This window comes from Arachis stenosperma, chromosome 5 (genome assembly GCF_014773155.1).
Source record: "Arachis stenosperma cultivar V10309 chromosome 5, arast.V10309.gnm1.PFL2, whole genome shotgun sequence".
Lineage (NCBI taxonomy): Eukaryota > Viridiplantae > Streptophyta > Magnoliopsida > Fabales > Fabaceae > Arachis > Arachis stenosperma.
The window spans coordinates 113,986,316-114,006,349 of record NC_080381.1 but is presented as its reverse complement, the minus strand read 5'-3'; the positions used below and the strand labels follow the sequence as shown (position 1 = coordinate 114,006,349).

The following is a 20,034-nucleotide window of genomic DNA, read 5'->3' as shown; positions in this document are numbered from 1 at the left end:
AACAAGAATGCCTTTGTCTTTGCTCCTGCTCATAAGAAAGAGAAGAGAACAAGAAAATGTGGAATCCTCTATGTCACAGTATAGAGATTTCTTGAAGTGTCAGAGGAAAAGAAGAGTAGAAGACAGAAGTAGAAAATTCGAACTTATCAAAGGAGATGGAGTTCGAATTTTGCATTAAGGGATAGTGTTAGTCCATAAATAGAAGGATGTGAGAAGGAGGGAAGTGATTTTCGAAAATTAAGTAGAAAATTTGAAAACATTTTTTTGAAAAACATTACTTAATTTTCAAAAATGAAAATGGAAAAGAAATCAAGTGATTTTTGAAAAAGATTTTGAAATTAGAAATCAAAAAGATTTGATTGAAAACTATTTTGAAAAAGATGTGGTTAAGAAGATATGATTAGTTTTAAAAAGATGTGATTGAGGAGGATGATTTGAAAAACATTTTAAAAAGATTTGATTTGAAAATTAAAAACTTGACTAACAAGAAAAGATATGATTCAAACATTAAACATTTCTCAACAGAAAAGGTAACATACTTGAAATGTTGAATCAAATCATTAATTGATAGTAAGTATCTTTAAAAATGGAAAAAAATTGGTTTTGAAAAAGATTTGATTGAAAAATTGATTTGAAAAAGATTTGATTTTGAAAAGATTTTGAAAACTTAGAAAAAATTTGATTTGAAAACAAAATCTTCCCTTCTAGCCATCCTGGCGTTAAACGCCCAGAATGGTGCACATTCTGGCGTTTAACGCCCAAAATGCTACCCTTTTGGGCGTTAAACGCCCAACCAGGTACCCTGGCTGGCGTTTAAACGCCAGTCTGTCCTTCTTCACTGGGCGTTTTGAACGCCCAGCTTTTTCTGTGCAATTCCTCTGCTGTATGTTCTGAATCTTCAATTCTCTGTATTATTGACTTGAAAAGACACAAATTAAAAATATTTTTGGATTTTTAATAATAAGGAATAAATAAAAAATGCAACAAGAATCAAATAACAATGCATGCAAGACACCAAACTTAGCAGTTTGTACACTACTGACACTTAACAAAATGAGAATGCATATGAGACACACAAAACACTCAAGTCAATAGAATTCAAAGATCAGAGCACGAAAATCATCAAGAATTACTTGAAGATTATTAAGATACATGAATGAATGCATGCAATTGACACCAAACTTAATATGAGACACTAGACTCAAACAAGAAATATTTTTTTTTTGGATTTTATGATTTTTTTTTATTTTTTTTTTTGTGTTTTTCGAAAATTAAATGGAAAAAGATATCAAAATTCTTAATGAGAATTCCAGGAATCATGCAATGTTAGTCTAAAGCTTTAGTCTAAAGAAATTAGACATGGCTAGCCAAGCTTCAGCAGGACATTGCATTCAAGAGCTAAATTGATGAAGATCAATCAGCTTTGGTGATGATAAGAACATCACCTTGAAACACTAGAATTCATTCTTAAGAACTCTGAAGAAAAAAAAATACCTAATCTAAGCAACAAGATGAACCGTCAGTTGTCCAAACTGAACAATCCCCGGCAATAACGCCAAAAACTTGGTGTTGTTGCCGGATCTTGGCACTGATGTTACCAAAAGCTTGCTCAAAACTAGAACAATCCCCGGCAACGGCGCCAAAAACTTGGTGCGCGAAATTGTGAACAATACTTTTCACAACTCTCATAATCCCCAGTCATGAACCCCAAAAACTTGGTGTTCAATACCATGGCATTACACAACTTCGCACAACTAACCAGCAAGTGCACTGGGTCGTCCAAGTAATAAACCTTACGCGAGTAAGGGTCGATCCCACGGAGATTGTTAGTATTGAAGCACGCTATGGTCATCTTGTAAATCTTAGTCAGGCAAACTCAAATGGTAATGGTGATGAACGAAAATAACAAAAAGGTAAAGATAGAGATACTTATGTAATTCATTGGTAGGAACTTCAGATAAGCGCATGAAGATGCCTTCCCTTCCGTCTCTCTGCTTTCCTACTGTCTTCATCCAATCCTTCTTATTCCTTTCCATGGCAAGCTTGTGTAGGGTTTCACCGTTGTCAATGGCTACCTCCCATCCTCTCAGTGAAAACGATTGCATATGCTCTGTCACAGCACGCGGAATTCAGCTGTCGGTTCTCGGTCAGGCCGGAATAGAATCCATCGATTCTTTTGCGTCTGTCACTAACGCCCCGCCTGCTAGGAGTTTGAAGCACGTCACAGTCATTCAATCATTGAATCCTACTCAGAATACCACAGACAAGGTTAGACCTTCCGGATTCTCTTGAATGCCGCCATCAGTTCTTGCCTATACCACGAAGACTCTGATATCACGGAATGGTTGGCTCGTTTGTCAGATGAGCACTCGGTTGTCAGGCGATCAACCATGCATCGTGCAATCAGGAATCCAAGAGATATTCACCCAATCGAAGGTAGAACGGAGGTGGTTGTCAATCACACGTTCATAGGTGAGAATGATGATGAGTGTCACGGATCATCACATTCATCAAGTTGAAGAACAAGTGATATCTTAGAACAAGAACAAGTGGAATTGAATGGAAGAACAATAGTAATTGCATTAATACTCGAGGTACAGCAGAGCTCCACACCTTAATCTGTGGTGTGTAGAAGCTCCACTGTTGAAAATACATAAGAACAAAAGTGATTATTGGTTTCGGCCCCAGAGAGGGAGCCAGAAGAACCAAGATGATCTCAGATCCAAAGATACCAAGATGAAAATACAATAGTAAAAGGTCCTACTTATAGAAAACTAGTAGCCTAAGGTTTACAGAAATGAGTAAATGACATAAAAATCCACTTCCGGGCCCACTTGGTGTGTGCTTGGGCTGAGCAATGAAGCATTTTTCGTGCAGAGACTCTTCTTGGAGTTAAACGCCAGCTTTTATGCCAGTTTGGGCGTTTAACTCCCATTTGGGTGCCAGTTCCAGCGTTTAACGCTGGGATTTCTGAGGGTGACTTTGAACGCCGGTTTGGGCCATCAAATCTTGGGCAAAGTATGGACTATCATATATTGCTGGAAAGCCCAGGATGTCTACTTTCCAACGCCATTAAGAGCGCGCCAATTGGGCTTCTGTAGCTCCAGAAAATCCACTTCGAGTGCAGGGAGGTCAGAATCCAACAGCATCTGCAGTCCTTTTCAGTCTCTGAATCAGATTTTTGCTCAGGTCCCTCAATTTCAGCCAGAAAATACCTGAAATCACAGAAAAACACACAAACTCATAGTAAAGTCCAGAAAAGTGAATTTTAACTAAAAACTAATAAAAATATACTAAAAACTAACTAGATCATACTAAAAACATACTAAAAACAATGCCAAAAAGCGTACAAATTATCCGCTCATCAATGACATCTCTTACAGATCAAAATGACAAATGGGCTTCTTATGCTAGACTTGGAGGATGGAATGGTAATTATCTATCTTTACTTATCGTAGAACACTTGTCAAGGGTCTTGAAGAGTAAAATATGTTCAACGTTTATAACGCATCAATTTTGTATTTAATGAAGAAAAATTAAAACTTTAAAAAAGTTCTAATTAAAGTAACTATATTATCAATTTTTGTGAACAGATCCTGACATGCTTGAAGTTGGAAATGGAGGCATGACAGAAGAATACTGTGCTCATTTTAGCATATGGGCATTAGCTAAGGTATTTTCATTTCTATATATGTCACAAAATTTTATGGACAAAATGTATGTTATATATATTTGTTACTCGAAAAAGATTTTCGATTAAGATGAGCTAATTCGAAATGGAAGCAGATGTTGAAAAGAAGCACGTGCAAGCATTAATTAGGAGTTATTCGACACGGACTCGATTCTGGATGCCTTATTAAATTGGACCGGCCTAGTCGAACAGGTATTCGAATGAGAAATCGAATAGTTGCTCGAATAGTAGATCGAACGGTTACGTAAGTGGAGAAGTTGAAGACCTTTCATCATGTGAGGAATTTATGGGTATAGTTTATGGGGAAAAGAGCGGGAACGGTTACCTGGGAGCGTGCATACAAGACAGCACTATGTAATTAATAATCGGTTACAAAAATGGGTTATAAATATTAGAAAGTTTTAGGGAATAAAGGTTGGAACTTTGCTTCAGAAATTATTCACGCACACTCACATCTCCAGAGACTTTCTGAGTCTGCTTCGAGTTAATTATCTGTAGGGTTCCTTCCATGTCTTTATTTTTTCAATTTAACTTTCTTCAAACTTTATCTTTCAAGCAAGTTTATTTTACAAGCAATTTTATGTTTCAAGCAATGTTTATTTTTTGAATCCAATTTATATTTCAATATCTTTTAATTTTCATGCCAAAAGCCCTTTGACCTAGTCGAAGGCGCCTTTATCGCTTTCTTTAAATTTCAACACAATCTTTTCAATTTCAACCAATTTCCATTTCGAATTCGTCGTTTCAAAATTCTTTTTTTCTTTTACAAATTTTAATTTATTTTTCGTTTCAACATTTGTCTAATCGAAGATGCTTTGATGCACTTATAAAAAATTGGTACCTGCAAAGAGGAGTAGGTTTCACTCCCAGATTATTAGATATCGAACCACCATCGATTTGCTAAAAATCGACAAAACAAATTGGCATGCCCAGTGGGACAGTTTTAAATTGAAGTGTGTCAAAAAGTTTTTGTATTATTTGGTGTATGCGATTGAGAAGCGGAAAGATCATTCACATGGCTGATGAGTTGTCAAATGTGAATGGTGGTTCATTCACCAATGATAGCATACCAGTAATTGTGCAACAAGCGGACGTGATTTCACGTTCAGAAGGTGCGATTGGAAGTGAAAGCATAGCGGTTAACACTGTGCAAACTGAAAATGTTAGACGTAACATTTGTCCACGTGGTAATTTGCCACCACCTCCAATAACTACCAGTTGGCCCCCTTACGGCCTTCCTCCCGGTTATACTCCACTGGTGGGTAGTTTTGTTCCTCCTGTTCGATTTGGGAGAGCAAATGGAGGGAATAATTCTCAAAACCCTGGTGGACGAAATTGTGTTCCTTTTTCCTTGTAATTGGATTTTAGAAATTGGCACGAGTGAACACAACTCCGTTCAACTAACCAGCAAGTGTACTGGGTCGTCCAAGTAATACCTTACGTGAGTAAGGGTCGAATCCACAGAGATTATTGGTTTGAAGCAATCAATATTTATTTTATTAATCTTAGTCAGGATGTGAAAGAAAATTGTTTGGGCTACTTGAACAATAGAGTTACTTGTTTATGATTAAAAGTGGAATTATTAGATTTGATTATAAAAATAAAAGAGGAGGACAGCGTTACTTGTTAGGCAATAAAGAGAAATATGTTGGAGTTTTGGAGATGCTTTGTCCTTTGACTTCAACTCTTCCTTGGAATCCTCTTCTCACACGCAGGTTCTATCCATGGCAAGCTCTATGTAGGGTGTCACCGTTGTCAGTGGCTCCTTCCCATCCTCTCAGTGAAAACGTTCCTATGCTCTGTCACAGCACGGCTAATCATCTGTCGGTTCTCAATCAGGTTGGAATAGAATCCATTGATTCTTTTGCGTCTGTCACTAACGCCCAGCCCTCAGGAGTTTGAAGCACGTCACAGTCATTCAATCCAGAATCCTACTCGGAATACCACAGACAAGGTTTAGACTTTCCGGATTCTCATGAATGCCGCCATCAATCCGGCTTATACCACGAAGATTCTAATTAAGGAATCTAAGAGATATTCATTCAATCTGATGTAGAACGGAGGTGGTTGTCAGGCACACGTTCATGGATTGAGGAAGGTGATGAGTGTCACGGATCATCACCTTCTTCACAATTAAGCGCGAATAAACATCTTAGATAAGAACAAGCGTGTTTGAATGGAAAACAAAGGAATTGTATTAAATCATCGAGACGCTGCAGAGCTCCTCACCCCCAACAATGGAGTTTAGAGACTCATGCCGTCACAAAGTATGTAATTCAGATCTGAAAAATGTCATGAGGTACAAGATATGTCTGTAAAAGTTGTTTAAATAGTAAACTAGTAACCTAGGTTTACAGAAAGTGAATAAACTAAGATAATTGGTGTAGAAATCCACTTCTGGGGCCCACTTGGTGTGTGCTGGGGCTGAGACTAATGCTTTCCACGTGTGGAGGCCTTCTTGGCGTCAAACTCCAGGTTTTGACGTGTTTTGGGCGTTCAACTCCGGATCATGACGTTTTTCTGGCGTTTAACTCCAGACAGCAGCATGTACTTGGCGTTCAACGCCAAGTTACGTCGTCTATCCTTGCGCAAAGTATGGACTATTATATATTTCTGGAAAGCCCTGGATGTCTACTTTCCAACGCCGTTGAGAGCGCGCCAATTGGACTCCTGTAGCTCCAGAAAATCCATTTCGAGTGCAGGGAGGTCAGGATCCAACAGCATCAGCAGTCCTTTTTCAGCCTAAGTCAGATTTTTGCTCAGCTCCCTCAATTTCAGCCAGAAAATACCTGAAATCACAGAAAAATACACACACTCATAGTAAAGTCCAGAAATATGATTTTTGCCTAAAAACTAATATTATTTTACTAAAAACTAACTGAAACATGCTAAAATCTACATGAAATTACCCCCAAAAAGCGTACAAAATATCCGCTCATCACAACACCAAACTTAAACTGTTGCTTGTCCTCAAGAAACTAGATAAATAAAATAGGTTTTGACAGAAATAAAGAAGTAATAATATTCTCGAGTTTTAAATGAAGCTCAGATTCTTATTAGATGAGCGGGGCTTGTAGCTTTTTGCCTCTGAACAGTTTTGGCATCTCCCTATATCTTTAAATTTTCAGAATGATTGGCATCCTTAGGAACTCAGAATTCAGATAGTATTATTGACTCTCCTAGTGTAGTATGTTGATTCTTGAACACAGTTATTTTATGAGTCTTGGCCGTGGCCCTAAGCACTTTGTCTTCCAGTATTACCACCGGATACATAAATGCCACAGACACATAACTGGGTGAACCTTTTCAGATTATGACTCAGCTTTGCTAGAGTCCCCAGTCAGTGATGTCCAGAGCTCTTAAGCACACTCTTTTGCTTTGGATCACGACTTTAACCACTCAGTCTCAAGCTTTTCACTTGGACCTTCATGACACAAGCACATGGTTAGGGACAGCTTGATTTAGCCGCTTAGGCCTGGATTTTATTTCCTTGGGCCCTCCTATCCATAGATGCTCAAAGCCTTGGATCCTTTTTACCCTTGCCTTTTGGTTTTAAGGGCTGCTTGGCTTTTATTCCTTTTGATTGTAATTATATTTTTTTTTTTTATTTTTTTTTGGACTGCTTTTTCTTGCTTCAAGAATCAATTTCATGATTTTTCAGATCATCAATAATATTTTTCGTGTTCCTCATCCTTTCAGGAGCCAATATTCATCAAATTCAAAATACAATTTATGCACTGTTCAAGCATTCATTCAGAGAACAAAAAGTATTGCCACCACATATAATTAATTATAAATTTATTATTAAGAACTCGAAAAATATAGATTACTTCTTTATTCTTAAAAGAAAAAATCTACTACTTTATTCATGCCTGATGATCATGAGAAAAATAAATTATAGCTTAATTGGAAATAAAATCAAAATAGACATACTAATTACTACTACTACTATATATCTCCTAAGGTAAAATCCTATAATAATACTATCACAGAGTTAAAGCTGGAATTAGAACTTAACAACCTGTGTTTTGGGGAGTAGGTGCTCCTCTAAAATATGTGGTGCTTTTTCATGGATTAATCCTTTGGCGCTTCAGCTCCCTTAAGTTCACATCCTTGCTCTTCCTGTTCTCTTAGGTGCCATGATCTTAATGAGTTTTAGCTCAGTGATCATGGCAAATCACACCAAACTTAGAGGTTTGCTTGTCCTCAAGCAAAAGAAAGGAGAGGAGAGGAGTAGAAGGAAAGGCATTTTCATAAAAAGATAAGATGAGTTGAAAAAGAATTGAAAAAGATTTAGATTGGAAAAAGATTTGGGCTTATGAATTAAGATATATTTGATATTTTTGAAAAAGGGATTTTAGAAATTAGTGTTTCTAGAAATTAGGATTAAAAATTTTAGAATTGAAGGATGATAATTTGAAACATGTTTATGCAAGAAGTCATGGATTGAAACTTAAAAATTTAGAAAAATTGTAAAGAAAAACGAATTTTACCTCCTCCCCACCATCCTGGCGTTAAACGCCCAGGATGCTAGCAAACTGGCGTTAAACGCCCAGAAGGTGCATCTTTCTGGCGTTTAACGCCCAGAAGATGCTCCTTTCTGGCGTTTAACGCCCAGATGGCTACCCTTACTGGCGTTAAACGCCCAGTAGGAGCTTCTTTTGGGCGTTTAACGCCCAAAGTATTTCTTACTGGCTTTTTCATGCCAGTGAGCTTCCAAATTTCCCTGTAACTCTGTGACTTCAACCAATTGCTATTTCACCTTTTGAAGATACTTGGACTCAAACCTGTAAAGAAATAATTAATTAATTAATACGAATAAAATTAAATTTTGTGATTGGCTGGGTTGCCTCCCAGCAAGCGCTTCTTTAATGTCATTAGCTGGACTGAGTTTTAATCAAGCCTCAGTTTTGAGCATTCTTGCTCAAAATTGCCTTCAAGATAATGTTTGACTCTTTGTCCATTAACAATGAACTTTTTGTTAGAGTCATTATCCTGAAGCTCTATGTATCCATATGGTGACACGTTTGTAATGACATATGGACCTCTCCACCGGGAGTTTAATTCCCCAGGGAATAATTTGAGCCTAGAATTGAATAGCGGAACTTTTTGCCCCGGCTCAAAGACTCTGGATGACAATTTCTTATCATGCCATCTTTTCGCTTTCTCTTTGTAAATCTTTGCATTTTCGAAAGCATTGAGTCTAAATTCCTCTAGCTCTGATTCGAGGCTCTCAGCCATATTGACCTCTCTTACCAGAGAGTCAATTATATCAACACTCATGCAGTCATTTGGGGTGTCTGGATGTTGCATGGTTTTAACAACATTCAGCTTGAACTCTTCCTCATTGACTCTCAAGGTTACTTCCCCTTTTTGGACATCAATGAGGGTTCGGCCAGTTGCTAGGAAAGGTCTTCCTAGAATGAGAGTTGCACTCTTGTGCTCCTCCATTTCCAGCACCACAAAGTCAGTAGGAAAGGCAAATGGCCCAACCTTGACTATCATGTCCTCAATCACGCCTGATGGGTATTTAATGGAGTCATCAGCAAGTTGAAGACATATCCTGGTTGGTTTGATTTCTTCAGTTAAACCAAGCTTTCTGATAGTAGATGCAGGCATTAGGTTGATACTTGCTCCAAGATCACATAAAGCTTGCTTGGTGCAAGTGCCCTCTAATGTGCATGGTATCATAAAGCTCCCAGGATCTCTAAGCTTCTCAGGTAAGCTTTTCAGAATGACTGCACTGCATTCTTCAGTGAGGTAAACTTTTTCAGTTTCCCTCCAATCCTTCTTATGACTTAAGATCTCTTTCATGAACTTAGCATAAGAGGGTATTTGCTCAAGTGCTTCTGCAAACGGAATCTTTATTTCAAGAGTCCTGAGGTAGTCTGCAAAGCGGGCAAATTGCCTATCCTGTTCCGCTTGGCGGAGTTTTTGAGGATAAGGCATTTTGGCTTTGTATTCCTCAACCTTAGTTGCTGCAGGTTTATTACCTACAGAAGTGGGTTGGGAAGCCTTTTTAGAAGGGTTGTTATCAGCACTTGTATGTGACTGATTCCCCACTGGTATTTGAATGCCAGTGGTGGGAGCTGGAGTGGCGTTAGACGCCCCTTCCTTGTTTGTTACTGGCGTTTGAACTCCAGCTTTGTCCCTTTCTGGGCTCGGACTGTCTTCAGGAGGATTTTGAGTATCCACTTGTTCATTTCTTGGTTTCCTGCTGCTTTGAAGTGAGGTATTTAATGTTTTCCCACTTCTTAATTGAACTGCTTGACATTCTTCTGTTATTTGTCTTGACAGTTGTTTTTCTGTCTGCTTTAATTGTACTTCCATGTTCCTGTTAGCCATTCTTGTTTCCTGTAATATTTCCTTGAATTCGGCTAGCTGTTGAGTTAGAAAGTCCAATTGCTGATTGAATTCATTAGCCTGATCCACTGGACTGAGTTCTGCAGTTACTGTTTTAGCTTCTTCTTTCATGAAAGATTCATTGCTTAAGTACAGATGTTGATTTCTGGCAACTGTATCAATAAGCTCTTGAGCCTCTTCAATTGTTTTTCTCATATGTATAGATCCACCAGCTGAGTGGTCTAGAGAGATCTGAGCTTTTTCTGTAAGCCCATAGTAGAAGATGTCTAATTGCACCCATTCCGAAAATATTTCAGAGGGGCATTTTCTTAGCAACTCTCTGTATCTCTCCCAGGCATCATAAAGAGATTCATTATCTCCTTGTTTGAAGCCTTGGATGCTTAGCCTTAGCTGTGTCATCCTTTTTGGAGGGAAATAGTGATTCAGGAATTTTTCTGACAGCTGTTTCCATGTTTTTATGCTGTTCTTAGGCTGGTTATTTAACCACCTCTTAGCTTGATCTTTTACAGCAAATGGAAACAGTAGTAATCTGTAGACATCCTGATCCACTTCCTTATCATGTACTGTATCAGCAATTTGCAGAAATTGTGCCAGAAACTCTGTAGGTTCTTCATGTGGAAGACCGGAATACTGGCAGTTTTGCTGCACCATGATAATGAGCTGAGGATTCAGCTCAAAGCTACTAACTCCAATGGAGGGTATACAGATACTACTCCCATATGAAGCAGTAGTGGGGTTAGCATATGACCCCAGAGTCCTCTTGGACTGTTCATTCCCACTTGCTTCCATATTGAATACAAGTTGAGAATTTATAGTTATGGAATAAATAAAAGTGGAATATATAAAAATATTTTTTGAAAATATTTTGTGAAAATATATATCTATATATATATATTTTTTTTAAGTAAAATAAAAACGAAATAAATAAAAGAAAGTGGAAATATTTTTGAAATTGAAAATTGAATTTTTATGTGAGATTTTTCGAAAAAAAATAGTTCAAAATTAGTTAGAAAAGATATTTTTTTTTTGAATTTTGAATTTTATGATGAAAGAGAAAAACACACAAAAGACACAAGATTTAAGATTTTTAGATCTAATGTTCCTTATTTTCGAAAATTTTTTGGAGGGAAAACACCAAGGAACACCAAACTTAAAAATTTTAAGATCAAGACACAAGAAAAACTCAAGAACACTTTGAAGATTCACAAGAACACCAAGAACAAAAGAAAGAACACCAAACTTAAAATTTTTAGAAAATCAAAGTAAATTTTCGAAAATTATAAAAAGATTAACAATAAAACACCAAACTTAGAGTTTGGCACAAGATTAAATCAAGAAAAATTATTTTTGAAAAAGATTCTCAAAGTATTGGTGCTCCCTTATCAAGAATATGACCCTTCTATTCTAGCCAAATGGCCAAAAAAGGTAACAAATTGTTATGAATGGGTATATTCCTCTTAGAAGACTAATACTTTGGATTAGTATAAGAAAAACAAGAAAAGCCACAAAACAAGAAAAATTAAAGATCAAACAAGAAAAATAGACAAGAGCAACTTGAAGATTAAGGAAAAACAAAGAACAATAACACGAAAATTTCAAAGAAAAATATAAAATATGCAAGTGACACCAAACTTAGAACATGACACTAGACTCACGAAAATTAGCAATTAATTAAGAAAAATAATAAATTTTGAAAAGAAATTTTGAAAAGAAACTATCCTATCAAAATTTGATGACTCTATAGCAACAAAAATAAATTATTCCTAATCTAAGAAATAAAATAAGCCTTCAATTGTTCAAACTCAATAATCCCCGGCAACGGCGCCAAAAACTTGGTGGACGAAATTGTGTTCCTTTTTCCTTGTAATTGGATTTTAGAAATTGGCACGAGTGAACACAACTCCGTTCAACTAACCAGCAAGTGTACTGGGTCGTCCAAGTAATACCTTACGTGAGTAAGGGTCGAATCCACAGAGATTATTGGTTTGAAGCAATCAATATTTATTTTATTAATCTTAGTCAGGATGTGAAAGAAAATTGTTTGGGCTACTTGAACAATAGAGTTACTTGTTTATGATTAAAAGTGGAATTATTAGATTTGATTATAAAAATAAAAGAGGAGGACAGCGTTACTTGTTAGGCAATAAAGAGAAATATGTTGGAGTTTTGGAGATGCTTTGTCCTTTGACTTCAACTCTTCCTTGGAATCCTCTTCTCACACGCAGGTTCTATCCATGGCAAGCTCTATGTAGGGTGTCACCGTTGTCAGTGGCTCCTTCCCATCCTCTCAGTGAAAACGTTCCTATGCTCTGTCACAGCACGGCTAATCATCTGTCGGTTCTCAATCAGGTTGGAATAGAATCCATTGATTCTTTTGCGTCTGTCACTAACGCCCAGCCCTCAGGAGTTTGAAGCACGTCACAGTCATTCAATCCCAGAATCCTACTCGGAATACCACAGACAAGGTTTAGACTTTCCGGATTCTCATGAATGCCGCCATCAATCCGGCTTATACCACGAAGATTCTAATTAAGGAATCTAAGAGATATTCATTCAATCTGATGTAGAACGGAGGTGGTTGTCAGGCACACGTTCATGGATTGAGGAAGGTGATGAGTGTCACGGATCATCACCTTCTTCACAATTAAGCGCGAATAAACATCTTAGATAAGAACAAGCGTGTTTGAATGGAAAACAAAGGAATTGTATTAAATCATCGAGACGCTGCAGAGCTCCTCACCCCCAACAATGGAGTTTAGAGACTCATGCCGTCACAAAGTATGTAATTCAGATCTGAAAAATGTCATGAGGTACAAGATATGTCTGTAAAAGTTGTTTAAATAGTAAACTAGTAACCTAGGTTTACAGAAAGTGAATAAACTAAGATAATTGGTGTAGAAATCCACTTCTGGGGCCCACTTGGTGTGTGCTGGGGCTGAGACTAATGCTTTCCACGTGTGGAGGCCTTTCTTGGCGTCAAACTCCAGGTTTTGACGTGTTTTGGGCGTTCAACTCCGGATCATGACGTTTTTCTGGCGTTTAACTCCAGACAGCAGCATGTACTTGGCGTTCAACGCCAAATTACGTCGTCTATCCTTGCGCAAAGTATGGACTATTATATATTGCTGGAAAGCCCTGGATGTCTACTTTCCAACGCCGTTGAGAGCGCGCCAATTGGACTCCTGTAGCTCCAGAAAATCCATTTCGAGTGCAGGGAGGTCAGGATCCAACAGCATCAGCAGTCCTTTTTCAGCCTAAGTCAGATTTTTGCTCAGCTCCCTCAATTTCAGCCAGAAAATACCTGAAATCACAGAAAAATACACACACTCATAGTAAAGTCCAGAAATATGATTTTTGCCTAAAAACTAATATTATTTTACTAAAAACTAACTGAAACATGCTAAAATCTACATGAAATTACCCCCAAAAAGCGTACAAAATATCCGCTCATCACAACACCAAACTTAAACTGTTGCTTGTCCTCAAGCAACTAGATAAATAAATAGGTTTTGACAGAAATAAAGAAGTAATAATATTCTCGAGTTTTAAATGAAGCTCAGATTCTTATTAGATGAGCGGGGCTTGTAGCTTTTTGCCTCTGAACAGTTTTGGCATCTCCCTATATCTTTAAATTTTCAGAATGATTGGCATCCTTAGGAACTCAGAATTCAGATAGTATTATTGACTCTCCTAGTGTAGTATGTTGATTCTTGAACACAGTTATTTTATGAGTCTTGGCCGTGGCCCTAAGCACTTTGTCTTCCAGTATTACCACCGGATACATAAATGCCACAGACACATAACTGGGTGAACCTTTTCAGATTATGACTCAGCTTTGCTAGAGTCCCCAGTCAGTGATGTCCAGAGCTCTTAAGCACACTCTTTTGCTTTGGATCACGACTTTAACCACTCAGTCTCAAGCTTTTCACTTGGACCTTCATGACACAAGCACATGGTTAGGGACAGCTTGATTTAGCCGCTTAGGCCTGGATTTTATTTCCTTGGGCCCTCCTATCCATAGATGCTCAAAGCCTTGGATCCTTTTTACCCTTGCCTTTTGGTTTTAAGGGCTGCTTGGCTTTTATTCCTTTTGATTGTAATTATATTTTTTTTTTGATTTTTTTTTTGGACTGCTTTTTCTTGCTTCAAGAATCAATTTCATGATTTTTCAGATCATCAATAATATTTTTCGTGTTCCTCATCCTTTCAGGAGCCAATATTCATCAAATTCAAAATACAATTTATGCACTGTTCAAGCATTCATTCAGAGAACAAAAAGTATTGCCACCACATATAATTAATTATAAATTTTATTATTAAGAACTCGAAAAATATAGATTACTTCTTTATTCTTAAAAGAAAAAATCTACTACTTTATTCATGCCTGATGATCATGAGAAAAATAAATTATAGCTTAATTGGAAATAAAATCAAAATAGACATACTAATTACTACTACTACTATATATCTCCTAAGGTAAAATCCTATAATAATACTATCACAGAGTTAAAGCTGGAATTAGAACTTAACAACCTGTTGTTTTGGGGAGTAGGTGCTCCTCTAAAATATGTGGTGCTTTTTCATGGATTAATCCTTTGGCGCTTCAGCTCCCTTAAGTTCACATCCTTGCTCTTCCTGTTCTCTTAGGTGCCATGATCTTAATGAGTTTTAGCTCAGTGATCATGGCAAATCACACCAAACTTAGAGGTTTGCTTGTCCTCAAGCAAAAGAAAGGAGAGGAGAGGAGTAGAAGGAAAGGCATTTCATAAAAGATAAGATGAGTTGAAAAAGAATTGAAAAAGATTTAGATTGGAAAAAGATTTGGGCTTATGAATTAAGATATATTTGATATTTTGAAAAAGGGATTTTAGAAATTAGTGTTTCTAGAAATTAGGATTAAAAATTTTAGAATTGAAGGATGATAATTTGAAACATGTTTATGCAAGAAGTCATGGATTGAAACTTAAAAATTTAGAAAAATTGTAAAGAAAAACGAATTTTACCTCCTCCCCACCATCCTGGCGTTAAACGCCCAGGATGCTAGCAAACTGGCGTTAAACGCCCAGAAGGTGCATCTTTCTGGCGTTTAACGCCCAGAAGATGCTCCTTTCTGGCGTTTAACGCCCAGATGGCTACCCTTACTGGCGTTAAACGCCCAGTAGGAGCTTCTTTTGGGCGTTTAACGCCCAAAGTATTTCTTACTGGCTTTTTCATGCCAGTGAGCTTCCAAATTTCCCTGTAACTCTGTGACTTCAACCAATTGCTATTTCACCTTTTGAAGATACTTGGACTCAAACCTGTAAAGAAATAATTAATTAATTAATACGAATAAAATTAAATTTTGTGATTGGCTGGGTTGCCTCCCAGCAAGCGCTTCTTTAATGTCATTAGCTGGACTGAGTTTTAATCAAGCCTCAGTTTTGAGCATTCTTGCTCAAAATTGCCTTCAAGATAATGTTTGACTCTTTGTCCATTAACAATGAACTTTTGTTAGAGTCATTATCCTGAAGCTCTATGTATCCATATGGTGACACGTTTGTAATGACATATGGACCTCTCCACCGGGAGTTTAATTCCCCAGGGAATAATTTGAGCCTAGAATTGAATAGCGGAACTTTTTGCCCCGGCTCAAAGACTCTGGATGACAATTTTATCATGCCATCTTTTCGCTTTCTTTGTAAATCTTTGCATTTTCGAAAGCATTGAGTCTAAATTCCTCTAGCTCTGATTCGAGGCTCTCAGCCATATTGACCTCTCTTACCAGAGAGTCAATTATATCAACACTCATGCAGTCATTTGGGGTGTCTGGATGTTGCATGGTTTAACAACATTCAGCTTGAACTCTTCCTCATTGACTCTCAAGGTTACTTCCCCTTTTGGACATCAATGAGGGTTCGGCCAGTTGCTAGGAAAGGTCTTCCTAGAATGAGAGTTGCACTCTTGTGCTCCTCCATTTCCAGCACCACAAAGTCAGTAGGAAAGGCAAATGGCCCAACCTTGACTATCATGTCCTCAATCACGCCTGATGGGTATTTAATGGAGTCATCAGCAAGTTGAAGACATATCCTGGTTGGTTTGATTTCTTCAGTTAAACCAAGCTTTCTGATAGTAGATGCAGGCATTAGGTTGATACTTGCTCCAAGATCACATAAAGCTTGCTTGGTGCAAGTGCCCTCTAATGTGCATGGTATCATAAAGCTCCCAGGATCTCTAAGCTTCTCAGGTAAGCTTTCAGAATGACTGCACTGCATTCTTCAGTGAGGTAAACTTTTTCAGTTTCCCTCCAATCCTTCTTATGACTTAAGATCTCTTTCATGAACTTAGCATAAGAGGGTATTTGCTCAAGTGCTTCTGCAAACGGAATCTTTATTTCAAGAGTCCTGAGGTAGTCTGCAAAGCGGGCAAATTGCCTATCCTGTTCCGCTTGGCGGAGTTTTTGAGGATAAGGCATTTTGGCTTTGTATTCCTCAACCTTAGTTGCGCAGGTTTATTACCTACAGAAGTGGGTTGGGAAGCCTTTTTAGAAGGGTTGTATCAGCACTTGTATGTGACTGATTCCCCACTGGTATTTGAATGCCAGTGGTGGGAGCTGGAGTGGCGTTAGACGCCCCTTCCTTGTTGTTACTGGCGTTTGAACTCCAGCTTTGTCCCTTCTGGGCTCGGACTGTCTTCAGGAGGATTTTGAGTATCCACTTGTTCATTCTTGGTTTCCTGCTGCTTTGAAGTGAGGTATTTAATGTTTTCCCTTCTTAATTGAACTGCTTGACATTCTTCTGTTATTTGTCTTGACAGTTGTTTTTCTGTCTGCTTTAATTGTACTTCCATGTTCCTGTTAGCCATTCTTGTTTCCTGTAATATTTCTTGAATTCGGCTAGCTGTTGAGTTAGAAAGTCCAATTGCTGATTGAATTCATTAGCCTGATCCACTGGACTGAGTTCTGCAGTTACTGTTTTAGCTTCTTCTTTCATGAAAGATTCATTGCTTAAGTACAGATGTTGATTTCTGGCAACTGTATCAATAAGCTCTTGAGCCTCTTCAATTGTTTTTCATATATAGATCCACCAGCTGAGTGGTCTAGAGAGATCTGAGCTTTTTCTGTAAGCCCATAGTAGAAGATGTCTAATTGCACCCATTCCGAAAACATTTCAGAGGGGCATTTTCTTAGCAACTCTGTATCTCTCCCAGGCATCATAAAGAGATTCATTATCTCCTTGTTTGAAGCCTTGGATGCTTAGCCTTAGCTGTGTCATCCTTTTGGAGGGAAATAGTGATTCAGGAATTTTTCTGACAGCTGTTTCCATGTTTTATGCTGTTCTTAGGCTGGTTATTTAACCACCTCTTAGCTTGATCTTTTACAGCAAATGGAAACAGTAGTAATCTGTAGACATCCTGATCCACTTCTTTATCATGTACTGTATCAGCAATTTGCAGAAATTGTGCCAGAAACTCTGTAGGTTCTTCATGTGGAAGACCGGAATACTGGCAGTTTTGCTGCACCATGATAATGAGCTGAGGATTCAGCTCAAAGCTACTAACTCCAATGGAGGGTATACAGATACTACTCCCATATGAAGCAGTAGTGGGGTTAGCATATGACCCCAGAGTCCTCTTGGACTGTTCATTCCCACTTGCTTCCATATTGAATACAAGTTGAGAATTTATAGTTATGGAATAAATAAAAGTGGAATATATAAAAATATTTTTTGAAAATATTTTGTGAAAATATATATATATATATATATATTTTTTTTAAGTAAAATAAAAACGAAATAAATAAAAGAAAGTGGAAATATTTTTGAAATTGAAAATTGAATTTTTATGTGAGATTTTTCGAAAAAAAATAGTTCAAAATTAGTTAGAAAAGATATTTTTTTTTGAATTTTGAATTTTATGATGAAAGAGAAAAACACACAAAAGACACAAGATTTAAGATTTTTAGATCTAATGTTCCTTATTTTCGAAAATTTTTTGGAGGGAAACACCAAGGAACACCAAACTTAAAAATTTTAAGATCAAGACACAAGAAAAACTCAAGAACATTTGAAGATTCACAAGAACACCAAGAACAAAAGAAAGAACACCAAACTTAAAATTTTTAGAAAATCAAAGTAAATTTTCGAAAATTATAAAAAGATTAACAATAAAACACCAAACTTAGAGTTTGGCACAAGATTAAATCAAGAAAAATTATTTTTGAAAAAGATTCTCAAAGTATGGTGCTCCCTTATCAAGAATATGACCCTTCTATTCTAGCCAAATGGCCAAAAAAGGTAACAAATTGTTATGAATGGGTATTCCTCTTAGAAGACTAATACTTGGATTAGTATAAGAAAAACAAGAAAAGCCCAAAACAAGAAAAATTAAAGATCAAACAAGAAAAATAGACAAGAGCAACTTGAAGATTAAGGAAAAACAAAGAACAATAACACGAAAATTTCAAAGAAAAATATAAAAATATGCAAGTGACACCAAACTTAGAACATGACACTAGACTCACGAAAATTAGCAATAATTAAGAAAATAATAAATTTTGAAAAGAAATTTTGAAAAGAAACTATCCTATCAAAATTTGATGACTCTAGCAACAAAAATAAATTATTCCTAATCTAAGAAATAAAATAAGCCTTCATTGTTCAAACTCAATAATCCCGGCAACGGCGCCAAAAACTTGGTGGACGAATTGTGTTCCTTTTTCCTTGTAATTGGATTTTAGAAATGGCACGAGTGAACACAACTCCGTTCAACTAACCAGCAAGTGTACTGGGTCGTCCAAGTAATACCTTACGTGAGTAAGGGTCGAATCCACAGAGATTATGGTTTGAAGCAATCAATATTATTTTATTAATCTTAGTCAGGATGTGAAAGAAAATTGTTTGGGCTACTTGAACAATAGGTTCTTGTTTATGATTAAAAGTGGAATTATTAGATTTGATTATAAAAATAAAGAGGAGGACAGCGTTACTTGTTAGGCAATAAAGAGAATTGTGGAGTTTTGAGATGCTTTGTCCTTTGACTTCAACTCTTCCTTGGAATCCTTTCTCACACGCAGGTTCTATCCATGGCAAGCTCTATGTAGGGTGTCACCGTTGTGGCTCCTTCCCATCCTCTCAGTGAAAACGTTCCTATGCTCTGTCACAGCACGGCTAATCATCTGTCGGTTCTCAATCAGGTTGGAATAGAATCCATTGATTCTTTTGCGTCTGTCACTAACGCCAGCCCTCAGGAGTTTGAAGCACGTCACAGTCATTCAATCCCAGAATCCTACTCGGAATACCAGACAAGGTTTAGACTTTCCGGATTCTCATGAATGCCGCCATCAATCCGGCTTATACCACGAAGATTCTAATTAAGGAATCTAAGAGATATTCATTCAATCTGATGTAGAACGGAGGTGGTTGTCAGGCACACGTTCATGGATTGAGGAAGGTGATGAGTGTCACGGATCATCACCTTCTTCACAATTAAGCGCGAATAAACATCTTAGATAGAACAAGCGTGTTTGAATGGAAAACAAAGGAATTGTATTAAATCATCGAGACGCTGCAGAGCTCCTCACCCCAACAATGGAGTTTAGAGACTCATGCCGTCACAAAGTATGTAATTCAGATCTGAAAAATGTCATGAGGTACAAAGATATGTCTGTAAAAGTTGTTTAAATAGTAAACTAGTAACCTAGGTTTACAGAAAGTGAATAAACTAAGATAATTGGTGTAAAAATCCACTTCTGGGGCCCACTTGTGTGTGCGGGGCTGAGACTAATGCTTTCCACGTGTGGAGGCCTTTCTTGGCGTCAAACTCCAGGTTTTGACGTGTTTTGGGCGTTCAACTCCGGATCATGACGTTTTTCTGGCGTTTAACTCCACAGCATGTACTTGGCGTTCAACGCCAAATACGTCGTCTATCCTTGCGCAAAGTATGGACTATTATATATTGCTGGAAAGCCCTGGATGTCTACTTTCCAACGCCGTTGAGAGCGCGCC

General features: G+C 37.4%; 1 protein-coding gene across 1 annotated transcript in view; it reads left to right on the top strand.

Annotated features, from left to right (window-relative positions):
* Positions 1-20,034, top strand: part of LOC130981119 (alpha-galactosidase-like) — a 74,479-nt gene that overhangs the window by 9,955 nt on the left and 44,490 nt on the right. Inside the window, exons 5-6 of the mRNA XM_057904742.1 lie at positions 3,365-3,431; positions 3,594-3,673. Of these exons, the coding sequence (XP_057760725.1) occupies positions 3,365-3,431; positions 3,594-3,673 (147 nt within the window). The remainder of the gene's footprint in view (positions 1-3,364; positions 3,432-3,593; positions 3,674-20,034) is intronic.